Here is a 24,939-nt window from a genome sequence, read left to right as displayed (position 1 = left end):
ATTGTTTTCCCTTTTCTCTGAGGCTTCTCAGCTTCTCAGGAGAAGAATCCTGGGCAAAGGGATTTTTCCAGAAAAATGTGATGGTGACAGGTAATTGTCCATTTTCTCAAGTCAATGACTGCTGCTTGAATTTAAACCTGTTCTGGGGCTGTCTTGGCTTCAGTGGCAGCTTTGCAAGGGTGATTTCTGTAAATGGGTACTGGTAGTAGATTGCTTATGTGGAAATCTTCCTTGCTAAGGTGAATCTATTATTTTCTGTTAAAATTTAATTTTGTCTGGAGCACTTATTGTTACAGAGCTTTCTAATTATTTTAAGTAGCCAAGCTTACCTATGCTTGAATCCTTGTAGCAGTTTAGCCTAATATATTCATGCAAAAGCATGAAGGAGGTATTGCTTCCATTTGCTCTTTTGTTCTTCCTAATCCCCATCCCTCTCTGCTCTGCCATGCTGTCCTTTTCATCACCATGAAAAAGCAACAGTGGAACCCTCTGCCAGAATCCCAGTTCCATTTCTGTGCCTGGCCAAGGGGACCCTGCCATCCTGCAGGCTTGCTGTGCTTCCTGGGGGCACAGGGAGCTTTTGGGTGAGCAGGAGCTGCTGCTGCTCCCCTGGGCATCCAGGCACAGAGAGCTGGCCCCTGGGAGAGAGGGGTCCCCCCATCCTTGGTGGTTCCATGGGAGTGTGGCATTTTACAGACAGCCCTGGGATCCCAGGAGCTGCTTGGGGAGGAAAAGCCATGCAGTGCCAGGCTGTCCTGAGGCAGCCAGGAGCTGTGCCTCACTCAGGTGCTGAAGTGGTGCCAGGCAGGCTCTGCTGGTGGATGCACCAGGATTTGGGAGCAGGGCAGGAGAGTTCTGTCACGTGTAAGTGTGCTCTGGGTGTGTTTTGTGAGGGTCTCCCATTCCAGGGAGACTTTTATTAGGTAACTTGAATATTTACAGGTGAATTGTGGTGCACAGCAGTCACACCATCAGCAGAACCACCGTGTTCTCCTGGTGCTGAGCCTGTGATATGAGGGGAACACATCCCACACCTGTGTCAGAACTTGCTGCTTAGAGAAAATGCCTGAGATCCAGTTCCTGGATAAACCTGTTCAGCCCTTGCTGCTATAAAGGAGGACAGAGGATTCCATTTGAGAAAAACAGACTTTGGCTCTGTTATCAGAGCCCAGAATGCTGAACTAATGCTGAGAAGCTTTTGATTTACTCTGATTTTTGCAATGAGGGTTTGTACTAGCATTGCAGGCTGCATGCAAATGAAGGTGGTGGTACCTGTCTCTGGCTTGGTTGCTGGATTGAGGTTTAATGAGATTCTTTGGTTTGTTTTGTGTCAATCTGTTGGAGTTAAGTGAGATTTCTTCCTCCCACTTTGTTTTGCCTTTGATGCAATTTTGCAACACTTCTCGTATTCCTAAAAGGGTCTTTTGGTGTCTTTGAAAGTTTCTCAATGCAACATCTCTCTGGACAGAGGAAATGAGGATTGAAACCAGGCAGATAGCAAGAGAAAACAAGCAAATGTCTTTACAGAATCAAACAAAGAGCAAGCACAGCAGCAGAGGAGCTCTGAGATCAGTGGTTTTGTCTGGTAAGCCAGAACACCTGGGCAAACCTTCTCCTGGAGCTCAGGGCTGGCTGGTCTCTCCAGGCTGGCAGTCTCTTATCAGCTCAGCTGCTTATTTTCATAAAATAGGCAGGGCCCCCAATAACTGTGGGGTGGGAGGACTCTGGGGTTTGGCATCAGCCCCTCCAGCTCTGCTGCACAGCCCGGCAGTGCCCGGCCCTTCTGCACCTTTGTCTGCTAATGAGATCTCATTGCCTCTTCATTCCCATGGTATTTTTCTTCCCAGTCAGTGGAATGAGCTCTGTAAAACCTGTATTATCAGTCTTCATTATGTTCAGGTTTGTTATGATTGTGACTTAATAGATTTTATCTTGGCATTAATGAGAAGGCACCAGCCTCTCTTTTCCCTCTTACTTTGCATAGGGGCTGGTTTTAAATATTCTCTCTGTGGAGCTGCCTCTGTTGCTTTCTGGCTCTGCTTGGGTTCAGGTTGTTTTAAGCCTGAGCCTTCCTGATGCAGCCCTTGACTGTGAGTTCAGATCTGTGTACCTGCAGTGGCTGTGAGCAGAGGAGCGATGTGTTCCTGTGAACCAGAGCACTCTGCAAGCAGGTTTTAAAGGTGCAGGTGTCCTCGTAGAAAGTTCTGGGCAACACATAAATATTTAAACAGCTGCTGGAGAACAGCGCAGCCCAGTAAATCATCCAAACAATTCTCTTCCACATCTAAATGGAGAAGTACAACAGAGTGCTCTTCCAGCTTAAAACCACCTTCCTGCAGGTTGTGATGCTGTTTGCCTTCTCTATAAAAGCCTTTATGAGCTCTTTTACTGTTGTATAACAAATGGTCAGGCTTGTTTTGAGCCATGAGGGATCTCTGTCAGAGCTGGTTCTGTGCATGGTGCTCCTGGACAGCAAAAATGATGAAGAGCAGCCCTTCCCAAGTGGATGTCAGGGCAGCACAGCCCTGCTCTGGAAGCTGTGCTGTGTCTGGCATTCAGAGCATGGCTGGGGCTTGGGCACACCTGGCCCTTGTGTGTCCCTCTGCAGCAAAGGGGCCCTGCTCTGGTCCTGGGAACTGCCTGGGGTGAGGAATGAGCACTTGACATGGGTTAAAACCACAGTGCATAAACCTGGGGACTGCACACGGGAGGGACTAGGGATGTGGGGGGACTGTTCTAGTTGTGGGGTCCCTCATGGCAGGGAGGAGTGAATCTGACTCCATGTTCTCAGAAGGCTGATTTATTATTTTATGATATTGTATTATATTAAAGAATACTATACCAAACTATACTAAAGAATACAGAAAGGTACAGACAGAAGGCTAAAAAGATAATGATGAAAACTCATGACTCTTTCCAGAGCCTTGACAGAGCTTGACCTTGATTGGCCAGTAAGTCAAAACAATTCACATGAAACCAATGAAACAATCACCTGTTGGATAAACAATCTCCAGTCACATTCCAATGCATCAAAACACAGGAGAAGCAAATGAGATTATTACTGTTTTCCTTTTTCTCTGAGGCTTCTCAGCTTCCCAGGAGCAAAATCCTGGGCGAAGGGATTTTTCCAGAAAGTGTGACAGTGACAGGGGACCGTCTGTGTGTCACATTTACACCTGTACAACATTGGTTTCACTCCCTCACGGTGACAAGAACTGCTTGGCTCAAGTGCTGCCTTGCCCTTGGCTCTATAGGAGCCATGTCAGACACATCTGCCTGCTTTCTGTGACTGATCCTGCTCCTTGTCTCTTCTCTGTTGTGCACAGATGAAATCCTCTGACATCGACCAAGAATTGTTCACTGAAAGTTACTGCAAGGTGTGCAGTGCCCAGCTGATCTCCGAGTCCCAGCGTGTGGCCCACTACGAGGTAGGATGCTCCTGGTTTGTCACTCCACTGTTTCAGTTCTGCTTGGAAGACTCAGCACTTGAAGAACTGTTTTACTGGTTTTATTTTTTACTGTTTTTACACTTACTCTGTCAGTGATGTCACTGCAGCGGTGTCTGCTGCCTGTCTGGCTTTTTTTCCTTCTGTTTTTGCCAAGTCAGCCTGCAATTTGATCAGGGCTGAAGGAAACACAGTTAGCAAGGAGAGCAATTAAGAGTGCAGCAAAACAAGCTCAGGTTGTATTAAATGTGCTGCACTGTGGTTTGGTGAGTAGGAATCACTGATTGTGCAGAGAATAGATTAGAATTTGTGAATGTATTTAAGCACTTAAGAGGTAGTGAGCAATGAATAATTAGAAAGGATGGATTATTAGAGACATGTTAGAACAGCAATTAACAGCACTGCATATCTTCAAAACAAGCTTAAATACATTCCTATTAAACAAGGAGGAAATTATGGAGGGATATGAAGCTGTAAAATCCTTCAGGGAAGGAAACCCCCTGCCTGGGTGTAGATCCTGCCGGGGTGAGGGGCTTTTGAGCAGATTCTCAGGTTCAAATGCAGAGGAGGTGCAGGGTCCCTGTGTGGTGGCTGTGCACAAGGGACTGTCCTCCCCTGGGAGCATGTGAGATGCTCCAGCCTGTCCTGGAGGACTCCAGAAGTGAAGCAAGTCTGCATTAACCTTAAAACATAGTTTGTATATAGAGAATAAACTATATTAACTCTGTATATTCGTAATATATAAAATAGAGATAATACAGATATTTGGGTAATATGGAATAATTTGGTTTGATTTTGGTGGTCATGGAGGTCCAACCAAAATGGTTCTGGTCTCCAGCCTAAATGGTTCTGTGATTCTCTGTGATGAGCTGGGGCACGAGGGATTTCTGCACTCAGGGGAGGTGAGCTTTGCTTTGCTTCTGTTTTTGGTTACATGGAGACTCCCAGAGTCTGCAGAGTTCCAGCAGATGCAGAGTCTGTGCACAGGGACCTGGGAGATGAAGTTACCCCAGGCTTGACTCGAGTGTTTTGCAGTTGATACATGAGGGAGACAATTGTGTGGCCAGTGGAGGATGTGCAGGAAGCTTAATGTACACGATCTGAGGATGCTGTGCTGCATTAATTAACAATGGGAACAAGAATGTACGTGTGCTTGTAGGGCACTTTACATGTCTGCTTTGGTGAATTTCTTAGGAGCTCTTCTGTAACTGCTCCTCTGGCTGCCCTCTGTGCAGCACAGATCCCTGGCAACTCTGTGAAGTTGAAGGCTGCAGTTTTAGGGACGCCTTCCAGATCTTGATACTGGGCAGTGTGGATGCCAAATTTTGCCTGCAGGAGGCAGGAGCAGTGCTGCAGAAACAGGAGCAGCGCCTGGCGAGCCTCAGGGTGCTCAGCCAATCTCGTCTCCTCTGCGCCTGTCACTGTAGGTACGAGCTGAATCATTAATTCATAGCAGATGTTTTTGAAATGTGGAAAACAACACGGTTTTCTGTTGTATATTTCAGTGCGAGGTGTTGCGCTCGTTTGTCATCCGCTGTGAAATCCCAGCAGACGCTGGGGACAATAATGTCATTCCCAAACCTCGCTGCTGGCTTGCATAACACAGAGCAGAGGCTGGGAGTGAGTGAGCTGTGAAGAGGAGTTAGGATCCCCTCTGGTGGCCCAGAGGCTGGGAGTGCCTCTGCCCTGTGGCTGTGCCACCCTTTGCTGCTCTGTGTCCCCTTGGGGTGGCTGTTCTGGTCACCACTGCCAAGTGTGATGCTCGTTCTCGTGGTAACCTTCTGGCAGCCTGGTGCCAAGAACCCACAGGCACCTGAGAGGCTGAAAACCTGCCCTGAGGTTTTCCAGGGAGGTGGAGTTGGGGGCTCCATCCTGCTGCAGGCCAGTAGTTAATAGCAGGAGTGTAAAATTCACTGTTTCTTTCTAATTATAAAGTAGCTGGTCACAATTTTCACACCTTTCTTTTTTTGCTTCTTACTTTTAGGAAGTGCTGTATAGTTAAAAACTGATTATTTTCGTGGGGGAAATACCAACTTCAGAAGACTGAATTTTCTGCAAATCCTTTTCCAGGAGCCCTGGGGTGGCCACCCTGGGTACCCATGGGTGCTGAGGACCCTTGGTGGTGGTGCAGCCAGGGATGCTGACTGCTAGGGCTCTGTCTGGGTTTGTTTTGGTCAGCAGTGCCCTTATCCTTCCTGAGAGAGCCTGGAGAGAAAGGGAATTGATCCACTGCCTCGCTAGCGCAGTCAAGTGAGCTCTGCAGCCCTTGTGCCAGGGACTGGAATCTTGGCTCTCTGTGCATGCAAAATAAGACATTTCTCTGTAAGAAAATAGAGGGAAGCAGCCTATGAAAGGGGGACGTTTTTATCTTGCCAAACAGGAATAGTCAGTTCCAATCGCTGTCTCATCTCCTTCTCCAAATCACCAACCAGTAACTTTTCTTCTGTGCTGCTTTGCCAGGAATAAAAAATGATTTTATGTCAGTCACGCAGTATTAAGTGATATTATTTCCAAGGGCAAGTGTAGTGGAAAAATGACAAAAGGACCAGAGTGTTTGCAGCACTTTGTGCTTCCAGCTTGACACACAGCAAATACTGCCTTTATTACATGTGCTTCATGCAACTGTGTTTCTGGCTTTGTCTGATGTGTCTGATGCACCCTGGCTCTCCTTCCCATGCTGGTGGAAGTGCCAGGTCCTGCCCTCCTCTCGAGGGTTCACCCCAGGACAGAGCTGAGCCTTGGGGTGTTGATCTGGCTCCCAAATTAAAGAGCCCAGCTCACTCTGCAGTGCTGAGCATCTCCAGGGGCTGGTGCTGGGCAGCCATGAGTGAGGGATGAGGCAATTCTTGCTGTTGGTGTGGGTGCCCCAAGGAGTGTGCATTTGCATATTTTAATTCTGCAAGCAAATTACTGCCTTAATTTGTCCTCTGAAGTATCAGAAAACTCTCTACCCACTTCTGCTTCTGGAATAAAGCAGCAAAGTACGGATGCCTGAGACAATCCCTGGATGCCAAGTGTCCCTGAGCTACCCTGGCTCCCCTTTCCTCCTTGGGAGGAACAAAAGGGAGCAGGGTGACTGTTTGGTGAGGAATCCGTGTGCTGCAGGTGATGGCTGGCTGTGTGGGGCAGGAGGTGGCCAGGCACAGTTTAGGGAGGGTATTTCACACCTGAGGGTATTTCACACCTTGTGTTCCACTGTGGTCCAAGGGGTGACAATGTGCTGAGCTTGCTGCAATGCCATTGAAAGTCTGTGCCTCAGAAATGAGGTTTTTCTTTTCTGTATCTCTGCATCTTTCCTTCCTCTGGAGCCGGAAGCCTCTTTGGCACTGGATTCCCTCTGGATTACCTGTAATTTAACACTTCCTTCCAGCTCTGTCTTTGAAAGAGCTGCTCTGTAAATTAAAAAGCTAAAACAAAGAGAGCTGAGGTTTCTTAGTTAGCTCCGAGTTCTCATCTCTATGTAGAAGTGTTCACAGCCATTAGGAAGATGTTACCATTTATTTTCATGTTTCCCCTTGAAAATCCTGCAGGAAAATTACCTCATCTACAAATTTGCTCTCAGATTTCACCCTGAGCTGCACATTCATCACTACATTTGCTCCTCAAGCTGCTGTAATGCTCTTCTCCATTTCCTCCATAATCTTTATTGCTTCAGGTGTTCAGAGAGTATTTTTCCATTTAAAATGAAGGAAGATGCCAGGTCTGGAGGAAGAGCAGCCCAGGAGGGGCCCGTGCAAGTGTCACCTCATGGGATGCAGGAATGCTGCTGGAATGCTTGTGGTGGAGCAGCAGGGGAGGGCAGAGGCAAAGCATATTAAAATTGAAATGCAGAAGAAACTGGGGAGAACAAATCAAGTGGCATGGCCCTTGGCTCCTCTCTGGAGCTGTGCACTGTGGAATTTCTCACTCTGTCTCCAGAGCAGAGCAGGCGAGCGGTATCGACAGCCTCATCAGTGCTCCTTGTCTGCACGGGCTGGACTGGTGCTGGGGTTAATCTGCCTCCAGTTGGGCTGCCCTTGGCTGGAAACGTGTAAAGCAATGGCTTGTCTGAAGGAATAATAAACATTGTTTACTATTGGCACATTAGTGCCTTAAGGATCAAGATGTGTGTGCTCGGAAGGGCAATCCTGTGTCTGAAATATTAATGTGCTGCAAGGGCGCATACTCTATTTAACAAAATAAATGCTGTGCTGGAAAGCAAGGAGCTGGAATGTTGTGTTTCTGCTCCCAGCTCCCTGTGTGAGATGCTGCAAGCATTTCCAGGGTGGAGGAGTGGAAAGGATGTGCTTTAGCTGAAGGTAAAGGCTGCACAGGGCTGCTGTGTGTCAGGTTCTGCTGATGTCAGTGATCATGGAAGGGACTGTGACATTTGCTGGCCATGGTCTCTGTTGTATGGTGCTGCTCACCTGCCATGTTTTCTTGCTTTGGTGGCAGTGACATGTAAATCCTTCAGAGGATGAAGGAGGAGGGGACACCCTAGCTGTTGTTGCCATGTCCTTCCCCACCACTGCTGGAATCTGCTCTGCTGTGGTGACCACGGGTTTTGGTGGCTGCTCAGACATTACTGTTACCCTGCAGATCGTGCTGGTGTTGGACAGAGGAACCTTGGCTGGAGGAGAAAAAGCTAAAGAGGGCATATTTGTGTTGCAGAGATGACAAAGGTGCTGCTCTGTTCTTTTTGTGTGCACATACAGACCTGCCATGAATATTCCTTGGCAGTTTGTGTTGTGGTGACAGCCCCAGTTAAAGTATGCTGAGGAAAACGTGGCCACCCATTGTGGGTGCCAGGGTTTTAGGGCACAAGGCTGGTGCTTCTCTCTGCATGCAGGGCAGCAGCAGCTGCTGCATCACGGTGGGAGCCAGTGGAGATGGGATGGGACTTTACAAGGCTCTATGTTACTGCTCTGTTGTCAGCATTAATGGCTGAGCATTATTTTTAATGCACTCCCAGTGTCAAAATCCATTGCTAGACAGCAGCGACAGCAGAGCAGATGAAGCCCTGTGCACAGCTCCCTTCCCAGGTACCTCTGCACAGAGAGGCCTATTGCTGTCTAAAAATAGCTGAAGTTAAAAGGTCCTTCAGAGCAGCAGTAAAACACACTGGGAAAATGGGACCCCAGGGTTAGCAGTAGTGGGGAGACATAAGGGATGTCACATTTCAGCTACATGGAATGAAAGCAAAGAAAGGTTGCACTGGCCAGCATCCCTGGGAGACAAGTTCCTGCAGCTCTTGCCCTTCTGCAGGATTCCCTGCTGATCCTGCACTGGGAAAATGGGACCCCAGGGTTAGCAGTAGTGGGGAGGCATAAGGGATGTCACATTACAGCTACATGGAATGAAAGCAAAGAAAGGTTGCACTGGCCAGCATCCCTGGGAGACGAGTTCCTGCAGCTCTTGCTCTTCTGCAGCATTCCCTGCTGATCCTGCTGCACAGGAGGGCACCTCTTTGTTCCAGGTACTCACTCCTGCCTGTCTTCAGCATTGGAGCTCCCAGGCCGTGTTTGGATCGGGGTTCTGGGTGTTTGGAAGCAGTCTGCAGCTCTGTGTGTGTTGTGACAGACCCGCCCCCGTGCGCTCGGGTGCTCAGGAGTGACTGGCACTGCTGCAGGGATTTGTTCCACACAAATCAAATGGGGATGGAATGGGGGCAGCTCATGTGCACAGCAGGCACTGTGTGTGTGTTAACTCTTCTGTTGCCTGCTGGAACTGGGATGGGGGCTGTACCGTGGTGAAGTCCACCCACGCCTCGAATATCAGTCCCCAAGAGTGACCCAGGATGAGGGACTTGAGCTGCAGGTGAGCAGCAAGAATTTGGTTTGCTGTGTGGAGCACGTGTCAGAAGTGTTGCCACATTTCTCTTCACAGAGAAAAGCAAGGCACAGTTCTTCCCAAGGATTTCTGAGATTCACATTCTCTCAGAGAAAGGGAAACCTCAGAGAAAGGGAAACCACAATTCTCATCACTTGATGTGCCAAAGCAGAATGCAATGTGGAGATTGTTTCCCCAGAGTGATGGTGCTTTGTTTCCTTGGTGTGTGTCAGGACTGTCAGGACAGTCACGAGATTCTGTGCAGTGTGAGCAGAGCTGAGTGCTTGGCAGATTCAGTTTAGATGAAATGTAATATAGTATAGTATAATAAAGTAATTAATTAGCCTTCTGATATCCGTGGAGTTAGATGCATCATTCTCTCTCCCCTTTGTCAGAGTTGCCTTTGATTTACAATATCCCAAGTTCCCAGCCTGCTCACTCTATCCCTGCATCCCCTCTCCCTTGGCATGTGTACAGAATCCTGGAATGGGTTGGGTTGGAAGGGACCTTTAAAGGTCTGGTCCGACCTCTGCCAAGAGCAGGGACACCTTCATCTCAGTCAGGTTTCTCAGGGAGGTACTTTGCCTGGAAAAATCCCATAATACCAACGGATTAAATGCATGGTTGCATTAGTGTAGAGGTAAGATCCACCTGCAGAAGGATTGTGAGGGACTCAGAAGGGACTGGCAGTGGGTTTAGGGAGGAGCAGGTGCCTGTGGTGGCCCCAGGTGCTGAGCCTGGCTGCTCCCTCCACGCTGCTCTGGCAGCAACCTCTAAGGAGAGTTATTTCCTCTCCACAGGGTACCCAGCAGTGTGTTGGACAAGAGATACTTTGACTACAGTCAAAACCAATATAGGAAGCAGTAAAGCTGAAGATCACAGCTCAAATGGTGATTCCTGAGACAGAAAATTCATCTGTAGGATTCCCCACTTAAGAGTCAGCGTGGCCATCCAGGTGGAATGCTATAAGGAATAAGCAGATAGAAGGAAGTGGAGCTGGTGATTGCTTGGCTGAATAGATCCTCAGTAGTTGCCTTAATGTGTAAACAAATCAATGTCCAAAGGAGTAATGTGCCTGTCTTTGCCTTGGAGCAGCTGATTTGATGGGGGTGCAAATTCAGCTGAGCACTCGGGAATTGCAGACACATCTCTGTGTGCCCAGGAAGGCAAAAGCATGAGTAGACACTTCTTAAAAAATTAACTCATGGAGGAAAAAGGGGAAGTTGATAGAAATGACCATAAATTATAAATGAGGCTTTTCAAAAATTACAAAGGGAGAAAAAGGACATTGGCATCCAGCAGTGTCTGGAATAACAGCCGGGGAGTTCAGCTCTGCAGAGAACCACAGGGATCTTGACAATGTTTGTTGTGTGGGTAGTAGAGGCAGAAAAGGGAAGGCATTTGCTGAAAATACTTCTCCTGTCTATTTAAAAAACGCAGAGGATGTTGTTATATCATAGAGGAAGAAATAGATTGGTTCCATTCCAGTAGAAATTTGGAAGGTTGTTAGGCAGCGATTACAAATTGCAGAATGATGTAGTTTAGGTCAGCAGGTCCAATAATTCACAAGTGGGTGCTTGTAGTGTGACTGTGCACTGTCCCTGCTGACCCTGGGGGCATGGGAAAGAGGAGGAAGTTTCTAGGAGGAAGAAAGCACAGGGCCAGGCGTTGCAATGCCAGGGGTCCCGTGCAGGGAGTCCAGCTTGGCACAGCATGCTCAGGAAAAGGGCTGCAGGACCATGGAGCTGGGTTTCTGCACAAGGTTTGGACAACTGGACCAGCCAAAATATCTTTCTCTCTTTTGATGAGATTACAAGTAGGGCCAATACAGAGAATAAAATCAGTATAATCATGTGGCTGCGTGTTGCGTGGCAATTTAATTAAGAAACTGCCAGCACACAAAAAAAAACCCCTACACAGTGTACACTAAAAGGATTCAAACCCAACCAATGGCCTTCTGAAAAAGAGTTTAATACAGACTAAGAGAAGCTGCAGCCATTTGGGCTGCCACAGCTCCTTCCTTCATCTCTCACCTGTGTCTCTGCTGGTGCTTGTGCTCCTCAGTGTGGGGGTCCCTGGCCTTTGGCTGGAGAAGAGGAGCAGGAGAGGAAAGCTAAACTGCCCAAAACCATAAAACTGCCAGCACAGGAGGGAGCAAGGATTGATGAAGGGATGTATGGGGAATAGGGAAATGAGATTATGTGCTAGCACAGCCTGAGGGAAGCTGCAGAGATAGTTGATTTGAGCCTAATGACAGGAGACAGGAAGAGGGCTCTCACAAGCCAAGTGTTTTGGACTGCTGGATCAGCTTGAATCGTGGTGCAAAGTATGAGCAGTTCTGGGGCCGTGGTGGGGTCTGAGCTCCTCAGCTGGTGGGGGGCTCCTCTCCCAGACCCTGGGCAAAGGCAGAAGGGAAGAGCTGTGAGTGTCTGTGTAGCCTGGCTGTAACGCCTCAGCTGCAGCTTCTGGCTGTGAAGGGAGATGGGTCAGTCCTCCCCAGAGCCACTGGTCCATCTTTAATTGCAGCATTTTTGTCCTTTTCCAGCCATGCAGCCAAATGCCAGAAAATCTGAATGTACCCTGCTTGTCCTGCAAGAGGGAGCTGGTTCCATCCAAGGCCAGCATGGGGGGCTGGAATTGGATTATCATTAGAGTCCATTCCATCATCAAAAATTCCATATTTCTATGAAGGGATGCTTTGCTTCCTCAAGGCATTAATGCAAATAACAAAAAAGAATTTTAACAACGTGTTTTGTTCTTGCTCAGGGCTGGAGGAGGGATGAGAAGCCCCTCCATCAAACAGGGGGATCGGGGCTGTGTCCCAGACCAGCTCCAGGTCCTGCCAGCTGCCACTGCTCCCACAGGGACCTCGCTGCCTGCTCCAAGCACAGCGTGCTGCAAAACCCAATTTATGCAAAATCAAATTGCATTTCATAGCACAATTTAGCTCTGCTCTGGCCTTTTATGTTTTAGGGTTGAATTGCCAGAACTTTGCTGTCTTTGCCACGATCTTCTGTCCTGGAGTAGATTTGATAGAGACAGAAATGATCCATTTATTTACTTTTATTGATGAGCCTTACAGTAGCAAATGAGCTTGCAATGCAGAACTCTGCAGCAGCTGTGTGAAAACAGACTGAGCTCCCTGCATAGCCAGGGCTGGTTTTCAAGCCTGCAGTATTAAACCAGACTTAGGGCCTTTAAAAGGGGCTATTCCCACTAGAGACAGGAAAGTGAGAATGCTTTTGGCATAACAGCTACAAAAGAAATATTCAGGGGCACAGAAACCCCCTTACTGCACCCAAAATGAGGTTGTGGTGGCTGCTGGAGCACGAGGCAGCGTGCTCATTCCATGAGTGCTCATTCCATGTAAATCCTGTGGATTTACAGATGTGGCAAGGTTTTGTGTTTCCTGAACCTTGTGCATGCAGTGAGATGGGTCAGAATGGGAGCTGGAGGTGCCCTAATCCCAGTTCATCCCCGTTTCCTGTTTGTGGTTCTTCCTCTGGCCCCCCCATGTGTCTGGCACTTGCTCTCCTTGTGCCTTGGAGCTGCAGGTTTTCAGCAGGGAGAGGATAACCCGCAGCGCTGTTTGCGAGCAGCAGGCTAAGAATAATCACTGTGCTCCTGCCGTGCTCCTGCTGGGGTGTTGGGATGATAAATACACATGTAAATGTAGAAAATGCCAGAGATAAAGTGGATGACAAATGGGCTGTGCTTCCTCTGCTCTGCAGAGGGAAGGAGATGCTCACCACATACACGCGGAGGCCAGGGATGATTTTAAGCTCCACTTTTATGATCATAAGATAATAAGGTTGCATAAGGAGCTGTGTAGTTTTAAATTATGCCAAACATAAGTCATTCCTTTACCTCTGGAAAGCCTGTTGGGCTTTCACAAATCCAAACAACTGCCCCAAGAAAGCTGAGAGGTGTTTTACAGAAGGCTGAAGCTTTGCTGTCTTTTAACTCTGACATCTGGGCACCATTTATGGTCCAGCTGAGTGCCACGGAGCAGAACCATAAGAATGATTCCTCTTGGCATCTTTGCAGCTTACACACACCCAGCAACCCCTCCCAGATTTTTTTGCCCTCTGAAGAGAGCAGGCTGTGGCTGTGTGAGCGTGGGCATGGTGACGTGCTGGATGAAGCCAGGCGAGGGAAGAGCCTCGTGACTCTGGGGAGGATGACTCGAGGGAGGCTGACTGCTCTGCAGGGTAGCAGTGCAAGGAATCCGACTGAAAAACTCTGGCCACGTTGCCTTTACAGAGGGTTTGAGTGGCCCTGTGTGCTGCAAGGCTAAGCATCACTTCAGGCAGGAGGTTGGGAGTGCAGCCAAGCACCAGGAGTGGCTTTGCCCCTCTGTCCTGTGCTTTTCAAACATTTATTTTGTCATTTTCTAATCACGCAGTCGCTGTCTGGGTTGTTCATCTGATAGCTGGAGCTTTGGGGTTTCCTTGCACTTCACTCTGACCATGGAAGGTCACATTTGCTAAATGCAGCAGCAAGACAAGCTGGGGACAGATATTTGACATTATTTATCTTGACTGATTTGCTCTGTGGAAAAAATTATTGCACAGTCACATTTCTGCATGTGAATACAAATATAGCTCCCTGCAAATTTAGCTCCAAGTTTATACCACAGGAAAAAGAATGTTCCAGAACATGCTAATGGTAATTTAATATTTTTCAATTGCAGCTCTGTGATGTGGAATTATAACATTACGGTGCTGTTGTTCTCTGGGGCAGTTGGAAAGGGTGATTCAAAGGAAACATTTACATGGGAACAGCTCCCCATGTGTCTGCTGCCCATATGCTGGGTGCAGTTATTTTGTGGCTGCAGGCTTTCCCCCCCTGCATCTGGTGGAAGACAAGACCTGATGTAAGTCAGGGTTTTGAGGCTTTATGTCTGTGCTCCTGCTGTAGAAGCTTTAAAATCTTCCTTTAAGTCTTGCCAGTCCCAAGGATTTGCTTTGGCTGCTGCTGCTGGGGTCACCAGGGGAGCTCCTGTCTCTTCTGACCCTCACCTGCCTCTGAGCTCCAGCTGTGCCCAAAGGCAGTGTGAAACCTGCTCGTGTCTCCCTCGTGGGAGATTTTTTGCCCCTCTAATGTTTTATCACTCTAGAGGCGTAGGAGCTGTGGGTTTGGGGGGTGTGTGTGCCTCTGACACTGCAGGGTGCTGCTGTGTCTCTGGCTGAAGCTCAGTAACCCCCACCTTTCAATCTGTCCCCCACAGAAATGGTCTGGTGACAAATGCTGTCCTTCCCTGGCTGTCTGCTCCCTCTGTGTCCTGGAGAGGGGCCAGGATGGGCCATTCCTTCTGCTAATGGCAGGTTGCATCCCACAGCTCATTTCAGCTGGGTGCAGAGCTCTGTGACAATTCTGAGAAGTGCAAGTGCTCCTCACCTGGATCCCTCCGCCTTTTCTCCTCCAGGGGGATGGGAAATCTGACTGTGGGTTGGTGTAGTGAGCACAGCAGCAGTGCCTCTTGCTCCTTGTAACTTCAGTTTTGGTTTTTTTTGCATTCCAGAGTCGGAAGCATGCCAGCAAAGTCCGCCTGTACTACATGCTTCACCCCGTGGATGGAGGCTGCCCGGCCAAAAAGCTGCGCTCAGAAAATGTGGGTACAGTCCCAGCCCCTGCTCTTCCACCTGCTTTGTGCATCATTGATTCTCACCTACAACATTCTCTTACAGCCACAGCTGATCAGGTGCCCAGAGGTAACATTTAGATTAGCTGAAATGCAAAGTAACTGGAAAGGATTTTCAATAAACCACACAAGAATTATTATGCGCATCAGCAGCAGTAATTGTGGTTTTAGTTATTTCAATGTTCTTTCATAGGAACAAATGGGCTGATGGCAAACACTCAGGGCTTGCTCCATTTCTTCCATTTCTTCCAGACCAGGCTGAGGCTGCTGGTGAGCAGCTGGGGCAGGTGACAGGGGCAATGCCTGTGGGAGGCTGCTGGGGTGACAGCCACTCTGGGGTGCTGCTGGCACTGGAGCAGCACTGGGGTCACTTGCAGACCCCTCACCCAACTTCCAGCATGTGACACCCCTGTCAAGGGTGAGGGTCACTGGGCAGACAGGAGGATTCACACGTGGAGAGTGTCTGGGAGCAGTGGTGGGTGTGGAGCTGTGGAGGTACACCTGTAGGTACACCTGTAGGTACACCTGTAGGTACACCTGTAGGTACACCTGCCGTGCAGTGCCATGCTAGCAGGAGATGAGGAGATGCCAGTGGTGCCACTGCAGTGTCAGGGCTGAAGACCCCTGGGGGGGAGCAAGAGCAGTGCCACCTCCCCAGGGCTCTGGGGACTCCTTCTCCTGGGAGCTGATGTGCTTTATCCAAAGGCTCCTCACTCACCTTTGCTCTCAGTCTGCAAGTTTAAAGATTGGCCATTGGCTTCCTCAGCTGTGTTCTGATGAACAAAGGAAGGTGAGGAATTGGACCAGCTCAGAGCATTTGTCAGGCAAGAGACAGAAGGAGGCTGAGTTTTTAAGAGATGGCTTCATGGGGAATTATTCATTTGACTCCTTGCCATGTTCTGAGAGCTGCAGTGAGGTTCCCAAACCAGTTCAGTGTGACTGGGGCTGAGTGCTGTTGATATTCACTGTGATATCTTGTAATTAAAGGCAGAAGCACACAAGTTTTGCCCAAGGAATCTGAAATCTCATTTACGTAGTAATTGAAACCCTACTGAACTTTCCTGTTGCACGCAGAAAATTGAAGCACCAGTGAACTTTTCTGTTGCACACAGTTGCAGATGCAGTCTGCCCTTCCACAGCAGGACCTTGCAGTGATTTTATTGAGTTATTAATGACAGTGTGGGCACTACAATGGACAGGTGCATACAGGGTCCTCTGAGGGGTTTGATTACATCTAACAAGGAGCCCCAAACTGCATGGGCACCTCAGCATGGGATGGGGAGGACAGAAAACCAATCAGACCTCAAATAGTTCAACTTTGACTTATTTCCCACTGCTTTTGTGAGAGGCAATGTGGAGAAGGAGTGTAATTCTGTGTTTGCTGATGCTTTTCCCAAGGGCAGCCCTAGTGGGGGTGGATTAACGTGTCCTCATGTTCTAGGTGAACGCTAGGCTAGGCCAGACCTAAATGCTAAAATTATTTCTGTTGTAAAAATATAGCAGGGAAAATCTGCCAACATTTCCAGCTCAGAGTAGGCCTGTTGCTGATCAGATATTATACAAGCCTTTGCATTTAGAGAGAGCAGGACTATTTAGGATGTCTCTGGTGCTGCTCAATGGCATCCCTACATGTGCACATGCAGTGCAGTGCCCAATCCCAGCAGTGTCACTCAGGCCATGGCACAGCGACTTTAATGAGCATTAGAAACAATCCATGAAAACCAATTAAATTTGTGTAGAAGTGGCTGCAGCTAAAAAGGGAACATTAGCCTTTTTTTTTCATCCAAACTGTTCCATGGCTGAGTGCCACTGGGTTTGTGTTCTGCTGACCACAGAACTAACACCTTGTCCTTCTGCCAGGTGGCAGCAGGAGGGTGAGGTGGCTGCAGCTGTGGATACTCAGGGCAATGGGATTGGAAACAGAATTTGCTTCCTGACCTTTCTGTGAGGCCAAGGGAGGGGTTGGCTGCTGTTTGAGGATTGCAAAAAAACTGCAGTTCCAAAACACCCCTTAGCCCTTTGGAGTGAGAAGTAGAAGCATTGTACAGGTGGTCTTCCCATGGATTACTCAATGGTTGTGCTCTTCATTATTGGTTTGATTTGATGTGGAGGAGGGGAAAACCCTCATGTCTTGACCTTTCATGAACTGGTACTTGCTTTTTGCTGATACCATGATAAAAACAGGCTCCAGAACAGAAATGGCCTGAATTTCCTATGGAGCAGCACAGAAAGCAGCTCTTTACAGCAGCCCCTTCATGCACCAAAAACTAATTCAAATTTCAAAGTTACTTTGCAGCACTTTAATGCTGTGGTTTATACTGCTGTGTTCTAGGGTTTGTATAATCTTTTCTTCTTAGTGAAACTTGGGAAATGAAGACAGCAGACTTGTATCTGTGGAATGAAAATCCTTTCTTTTCCTGTGGATTGCTTCAGGAAGGGCCTGAGGATTATGCCTTTTAGCAGCTTGTTAACAGGCAGCCAAATAACTGAGGTTAATTCTCTTGGATATACGAGACTGAAGTTTCTAATATTACAAAAAGCAGCTCTATAAATGAGGCTGGAGCAGGGGAAGAGTGGGGATGTCAGTGTGGGAGATGGATGCTGTAACTCCAGGGGTAGGAGCAACAGGGGTAGGATGGTCAGGATGGATGGAGAGGAGAGATCTCTGGAGCCAGGTCGTGGAATTTGGGGTTTATTGCAAAGGGCCTGGGGGCAGGGCCCTGCTGGGAGCTGCCAGGCACAGCTCAGAGCAGGCTGAAAGAGGAGCCCCAAAGAGAGAGGGAAAATAAACGAAGTTTCCATTCCAATCCAATAAATCTTCTTCTGTGCTGAATATTCTAATTCTCACTGACCAATCTAAGATACAAATCCTACAGCATTTACACACAGCCTATAAGAACCATTCCATCACCACACTGTGTCACATTTTAAACCCTAAAACTCCTCTCTGGGCCCTTCTGCCAGGCCAGCAGGGTCTGCTCTGCCCCTTGGAGCTGCCTGCAAGCAGAGGGTGCTGCTCCATCCAAAGGGGATTGCCTTCAGCCAGCCACACCATTGTTTGCCAGGTGTTCAGGGACTGAGGGATCTCAGAGCTGCTTTCATTCCAATCTCACTCATGGTTTCCATATTCTCAACATCTCTTGCCAGACAATCATATTTCCAAGGCTTTCCTGTTCCATCTTCCCCAGCATCCACTGATGTGTTCTGTTGTGCTTCAGTTTGTATGAAGCCAGTGGCTTCTGTGCTGCATTGTAGTGAGGTTTGTGAGGTGGGATGGGCTGGAGGAAGCTGCAGAAGCAAAATGTAGAAATATCCCTTGGCTGGGTCTGGCAGCAGGGGGTTAAGGAGCTGCTGCTGGATTTACAGACCAGAGCTGTCAGTGCCTCTTCACTGTTTCAACCCCAGGAGTGTTTTGTATTTGCAGGGACCCCATGGCAGGGAGGAATGATGAATCTGACTCCATGTTCTCAGAAGGCTAATTTATTACTTTATGATGCTAGATTATATTAAAGAATAGAGAGGATACTTACACAATGCTGAAAAGATAACAATGAAAACTCCTGACTCTTTCCAGAGTCCTGACACAGCTTGGCACTGATTGGCCAAAGAGTAAAAACAACCCAGACCAGAAACCAATAAAACAATCTCCAAGCACATTCTAGATGAGCAAAACACAGAAACAAATGAGATAAGAATTGTTTTCCTTTTTCTCTGAGGCTTCTCAGCTTCCCAGGAGAAAAATCCTGGGTGAAGGGATTTTAATGGAATGTGAATGGCACAGGAGTGGACTGTGGTGCAGAACACCCCCAGGGAGCAGCCAGCTGCCCCTTGTAGAGCCCTGTGGCCCAGCTGAGCTGTGTGCTTGCAGCACCTGCACAGCCCTGTCACCGTGTCATTCAGCAGGTGACAAAAGACACCTGGATCAGCTTCCCCTGCCCTCTTGGCTTTCAGGTAAAACAGCCCCTGACAAATGAGAAGGCATAATTACCCTTCAGGGCTGGATCACCTGGAGCACCTCTGGCTCTGTGCAGGGCTTTGGCTGGTGGAGGAGGGAAGGGCAGTGATGCTGCTAAGGGATGATCCAGACCTGGGGAAATTCTTAACACAGCAGAGCCCAAATCCCTCGTGCTGGTGGGAGCACTGCTCTAAAAATAAAACCTCTGCTAGGGAGCAGAGGGGCCCACCAAGGGTTTGGGACACCCCTCTCCTGCCACACATGGAGGGACTGGCCCAGAGACCTGGGTGAACCCAGATGAGCTGCACAGCCAGCTGTGGGTCAGTGTAAATGGGACCCTGAGCTCTGCATGAGGTATTGGAGGGCTCTTTGAGGGGGCTTTAATTTTTTATTTTTAATTGCAGTCTAGCTGAGAAAGTAGGTTGAAAAGGAAGAAATGTCACTGAAGAGCAGCCCTGGCAGAGGAAGAGACCCTGGTGCATTAACACTGAAGTGTATCAGCTTTTCAAACGAGCTCTGTTGGAGGCTCTTTATGTGTTGCCACTGATGATCAATAGATACTGGAAATTTTCTACTCTGCTCTTAACTTTCAAGTGATTTCCCTTTGAAGGCATAAAATATCTTGAGAGAAAGCTATTTAAAAGAAGTGCAAATTACACTCAGAACAGTACTAATCACCTCTTGAGATTCCTCCCTAAGGTTTGATTTACAGTTATCAACAACAAAAAAGTGATGAAAATCGGTCATTTTTCCAAAAGTGGGTTTTTTGGGAGGGGGAAAAATGACCTTCAGTGGTGGGTCAGGTGTCCACTCTGTGTTGGGTTCACCCAAGGCTGGTATTGGGTCCTGCTGGAGGGACCTGAGAGGTTTCAGACAGTTCATTTCTTTCTCCCCTCTGCAGAGTGGGTTGTGCCCCCAGCTGTGTCCCCCCAGATGTTTTGGGGTCTCTTCAAAAAATGCATCAGGAGGAAGCACCAGTGTTGGATGGCAGGGAAAGCTCTGGGTCTGTGTGACTCCCTCAGCCAGAGAGGAGGAGCAGAGGCTGAGGGAAGGGAGGCTTGGGGTGTGCCAGGAGCTCCACGGCCACGTGGGACACAGGGGCAGGCTGAGGGACACAGGGACAGGCTGAGGGACTCAGGGACAGGGTGAGGGACAGGGTGAGGGACACAGGGACAGGGTGAGGGACAGGGTGAGGGACACAGGGACAGGCTGAGGGACACAGGGACAGGCTGAGGGACAGGCTGAGGGACAGAGGGACAGGCTGAGGGACAGAGGGACAGGCTGAGGGACACAGGGATGGGCTGAGGGACAGGCTGAGGGACAGGGTGAGGGACACAGGGAGAGGGTGAGGGACACAGGGATGGGCAGAGGGACAGGCTGAGGGACACAGGGACAGGCTGAGGGACAGAGGGACAGGCTGAGGGACACAGGGATGGGCTGAGGGACAGGCTGAGGGACAGGGTGAGGGACACAGGGACAGGGTGAGGGACACAGGGATGGGCAGAGGGACAGGCTGAGGGACAGGCTGAGGGACACAGGGACAGGCTGAGGGACAGAGGGACAGGCTGAGGGACAGGCTAAGGGACACAGGGACATGGTGAGGGACACAGGGATGGGCTGAGGCACACAGGGACAGGGTGAGGGACACCAGGACAGACTGAGGGACACAGGGGCAGGGTGAGGGACACAGGGACAGGCTGAGCTCCCAGTGCACACCAGAGTGGAGGTGCTGGGGAGCTGGAGGTGTCCCCAAGCTGGACACACCTGGGACAAGGCAGGAGCAAGGCTGGGGGAGATGAGGAAGGGAAACCCCTTGGCCTTGGCATGACAACCTAGATTCCTCCCTCCCCTTCCCCTCTTCTCTCCGTGGCTGTGCTTACACACCTCTTTGTTTTGTCTGTTTTTGTCTCCACGCAGGGCAGTGATGGTGACTCAGTGGATAAGAACAAATGCTGCACACTATGTAACATGTCCTTTACCTCAGCAGTGGTGGCAGAATCTCATTACCAAGGGAAAATCCATGCCAAAAGGTTAAAACTGTTGCTAGGGGAGCAACCAGCACTGAAGGCCACAGGTAGGTGCAGAGGGGCTGGTGCAGAGGGGTGTGGGGGCTTGGCCAAGGGGCTGGCTCGGTGTGGCAGGCAGAAAATGGGAACAGTGTGGAAAGCTGGGCTGGCAGAAGCAGCTATTCATTTCTATTGCTGTCACAACAACCTTTAAAAACTCCTGATGCTCATTACTGGCTGCTTTGTTTCTGTAGATTAGGGTTTATCAGCTGGGACTGGCCCTGGTGCCAGAGCCCTATCTCCAGCTCCACAGTTCCAAAGTGTTTTCTCAGTGGAGGACAGTGTCTCCACTGGGTGCAGATAGCCAAGCCTGGCTTTAATTATCAGCAGTTTAATTATCAGCTCAGCTAATATGTTTAATAAACCTTTGGTGTTACTGTACAGTACAGAGCATCATCTGCTCTTACCACAGAGGGAAAGTCAGGCTTTAAAAACCCTTGGATTGATTGTCTCTTGGTTTTTGCCCAGATGGGTTTTGTGCTTTCCTCCACAGTGATTCTAGTAATGCAGCCTATTAACTCTCACATTTAAAAAGTCAAATGTTGAAATTGGACAATTTAACCATCTTATTGTTTGCTTAACCATAAAGTCCCTGAAAACCACTAATAATCTGTGAAAAAAAAAAAAAATTCCTCTGTGGTTGTGGGAGCAGAAAATGCTTGAACAAAGCACTCACCTTTCTGCAGGAAGGATTGCTGGGCTGAGGTCCTGCAGACAGATGTGACCCAGAATTCTGCCAGTGGCACTTCCTTCAGCCCAAGATACAAATGGAGCAGTGTGCACTGGCACATAAATCCTAGCTGTGACTAGATAACGGGGTTGACACTCTGTCTGTGTGGTTTTGTTGCCTTTTTAACTTCACAGACTGTAGATGCTGATGCAGACAGTGTGATTTGTCCTTTGCCAGGGTGGGCTTGGGAGCTGTTGACCCCTTTGCCTGAGGAATGTGGGGAATTGTGTTAGGTGGTGGTTTAGGTTAGGCTGTTTGTCTTAGGCTTGGTTTAACTGGCCGTGCTGGGGCACCAGTGTGTCCTGTGGAGGAGAAGGTAAAGCCATGGCAGCCTGGGGAAGCACCCCTGGGTCAGCCAGGAGGAAGGCTCTCACTGAGCTGTCATGGTCATCCTCACCTGGCTCGTGTGGGGCTCCTCAGGCTGCTCCCTGCAGCTGGCACACAGCTGGCACACAGCTGGCAGGGACTCAGGCTTGGTGTTTGTGTGGCAGGGCTTGTTGAGCCCCATCCCTGGAGTGCAGCCTGCCAGCAGCTCCTCCCCTGGCACCAAAGGACCTGCCCCAAGCCCTGGTACTCCCAGGGAGCTCCAGGTGAGCTGATGTTCACAGCAGTGCTGATCCTGGGCTGATCCCTGTGTTATGCTGACAACTTGGATTCACCCTTCAGCTGCAGGGCCTGGCCAAGGCAGGGCTTGCTAAGAGCTGCAGCCTTGCATTGTGGCTTTTGTCTCACTTTTTAATCATCTAGGTCAGCCTCACAAGGCTCTGAGGGAGCCATGCTGCGTGCTCTGGGGTAATGGGCTCTCCAGCCATCCTAATCACTGGGAAGGAGCAGCTCAAGGACTCCTCAGCTCTTACAGACACTTGATCTGGAAGATGAAGCTGAGCTCAGGAATACATTAATAAGCACCTCCTTGCTCTCCAGGAGTTCTCAGAAATATGCCCTTTGGACACAGCATTTTTCTGGGTGTCCTACCCAGCAATTTTCACTGGATTTTTGTCCCAGTCCTCTGTGGCTGGCACTCTCAGAACAGAGACTCCACTGCTCATGAGTCCTGAGAGCCAGCCAGGCACAGCCCTGAGTGTGCTGGATGCTCCTGGGGAGGAGATTCTGCTGCTGGATATTCTGGGGTTTCTGTCTCATCCATCCCAAAGAAAATCACATCTATTCTTAGACCCCTCACGGGGATCCACGTTCTCCTTCACAGTTACCATCCAGATGGAGCACAGATGTCCTGTTCTCTGCTGGTGCTTTCAGGAGAAGAAGTGGCCCAACAGTTGGGTTTCTCACAAAAACCATGTCTCATCCTGACAGCCAGATAGTTGTGATCTTTCCTGTTCTCTGCTGTACAAGGCTGTAGCCCTCAGAGGCTTCATGTCAGCACTATTGCAGAGGAATTCCTCCAGTCATTTCCAGCATCTCCTGTCAGTTGATATCCCATCATCACCACGAGTTATAAACCAGAGGATATTGGGGAAGAGCTGCTGTCCTTCATCAACCCAAGTGTGAGGACCTGCATCATTCCAGGAAAGTGGTGATGGCCCCGTTTATTCTTTTCAGCTGCCTCTTGGAAGGTCACTTTGTGCTAATCAAGACATAGGCACACATTTTAAGTGGAATTCCATTGTTTTCAGTAGGCTTTAAATCAAGGCCATTTTGAGGGAACTTGAATGACATGGAAGTTATTAAAAAGGGTCAGATGTGGAGATAGAAGGGAACTCTTCCCCATTCCAAAGCTATCCAACTTTTTGTAAATTACGGAGTGTAGAGACTTTGGGGCATCAAAAGGGACTGAGCAAATGGCTTTTTGATTTGGGTGCTAGGATCTGTCCAGCAGTGCCTGGAGTCTTAGTCCTGGATTTCTGGGATTTCTTCTGGGAAAAAAACTGAGTTTCCCAGTGCCTCCTTGTTGTGGCTCACTTCGTTTCTTGTCCTCATGCTGAGTTTCTGGAGTGTGCCAAGGGAAGAAGTTGGGTGCCATTTAAATCCAGCTTGGAATAAAAAGCTTTGGATGTGAGAAAGAAGTCAAACATTAGTTCATTGCCGGAGTGCTAAAGTGTTTCTAACTTTGTATTTTGCCTCTTGCAGCAAAGTAAGACTTTCTCACTTCCCTCCCACAGCGAAAGGGAACGTAAGGCAGACTGTCATGAGCTATTTAGCATTTTGAAATACTTGAAATAGTCAAACTCGCAGCTTTTATGTTTGTGTTTTAGATGGAGAAACATTTTTAACTTTTGACGTTTCGTGAGTGTTTATTATTAATTTTCATGTCGCTGCTCAGGGAATGATGGCATTTGCTGTTCTGCAGCAGTTATGTAGTGCATATCAAAATGATAAATTCACATTTGTGGAGAAGTCAACTTTCATCTGTTTCTCTTTGGGAGAATTTGGTAGACTTGGGATGCTTTCATTAATTGCCACGCTGGGCCTAGCACACCTTAGGACTGGTGGGGGTTGTCAGTGGAAAATATTTTGCACTGTGAGTGCTAAGAGGAAATCCTTGCCCGTGGCCGCTCCCATGTGAGGCAGGGTCTCTGCTGTGGAGCTGTAGCCCATGGTCCCATGGGAGCCAGCTGTGGATGTGGGCTGGGAGCAGGGCTGGGGTGGGCATGGGGGGCTCTGGTGTCATCCCCTGCAGCAGGAGTGCCAGTTCCCTCCTGCATGGAGTTTGGGGGAGCAGAAGCCACCAGCCTCAGGGAGAGGGGCTCAGAGGCACAGCCAGGGGCTGGGGGCAGAGATGCTTCTGTCAGGTTTCCTTAGTGAGCAGGAGATGTAACTCCTGTGGGCATCACCAGCTCCGTGAGCTTCAGCCTGCCTGGTCCCCCTCTGGCAGCAGCATGCATAGAAACAAGGAGAGAGCTGGCCAAAAGATTGGATAGATTTAACTTTATAGCCTGGGGCTTGTGGAGCAGCAAGTCAGATCTGTCGCAGAGCTCCAGGGCTGCTGAAATTGCTGGTTGTTTACAATGCTCCAAACTTCTCTGCAGCTCAGTCTGGTTCCCTGGACTCAGCCCTGTCCTGGGGTGCTGCAGAGGGCTGCGTCCCCCTGGCCTCACCAGGGCTGTTCCAAGTCCCTGTGGCATCTCTGGGCTCTGGGCATGGACCCCGTCCTGCAGGAGAACGTCTGCAAGAAGCCAGCTGTGCTTGCTTCTCATGAGTCAAGCAGGTGCAAAGTCTGTGTAATCCCAGGCTGAGCAGGAAATTCTGCAATTCCCTAATTTTCTTCCTAATGACTGTGCTGGGCGCTGGCTTTGCTCTTTGCTCACCCTGGCAGTTCTGCTGCATGCACC

At 49.1% G+C, this 24,939-nt stretch overlaps 1 protein-coding gene across 3 annotated transcripts in view; it reads left to right on the top strand.

Annotated features, from left to right (window-relative positions):
• Nucleotides 1-24,939, top strand: part of ZMAT4 (zinc finger matrin-type 4) — a 50,659-nt gene that overhangs the window by 12,445 nt on the left and 13,275 nt on the right. For 2 of the 3 annotated variants that reach the window (XM_059870412.1, XM_059870409.1), the window contains exons 2-4: nucleotides 3,327-3,428; nucleotides 14,779-14,868; nucleotides 20,771-20,927. In XM_059870412.1, the coding sequence (XP_059726395.1) occupies nucleotides 3,327-3,428; nucleotides 14,779-14,868; nucleotides 20,771-20,927 (349 nt within the window). Of the gene's footprint in view, nucleotides 1-3,326; nucleotides 3,429-13,971; nucleotides 14,131-14,778; nucleotides 14,869-20,770; nucleotides 20,928-24,939 lie in introns of those variants that run through there. The other variant, XM_059870410.1, reaches the window with a different exon arrangement.

The sequence above is a fragment of the Haemorhous mexicanus genome, chromosome 30 (genome assembly GCF_027477595.1).
Source record: "Haemorhous mexicanus isolate bHaeMex1 chromosome 30, bHaeMex1.pri, whole genome shotgun sequence".
Taxonomy (NCBI): Eukaryota; Metazoa; Chordata; class Aves; order Passeriformes; family Fringillidae; genus Haemorhous; species Haemorhous mexicanus.
This window is presented reverse-complemented; position numbering and strand designations above follow the sequence as displayed.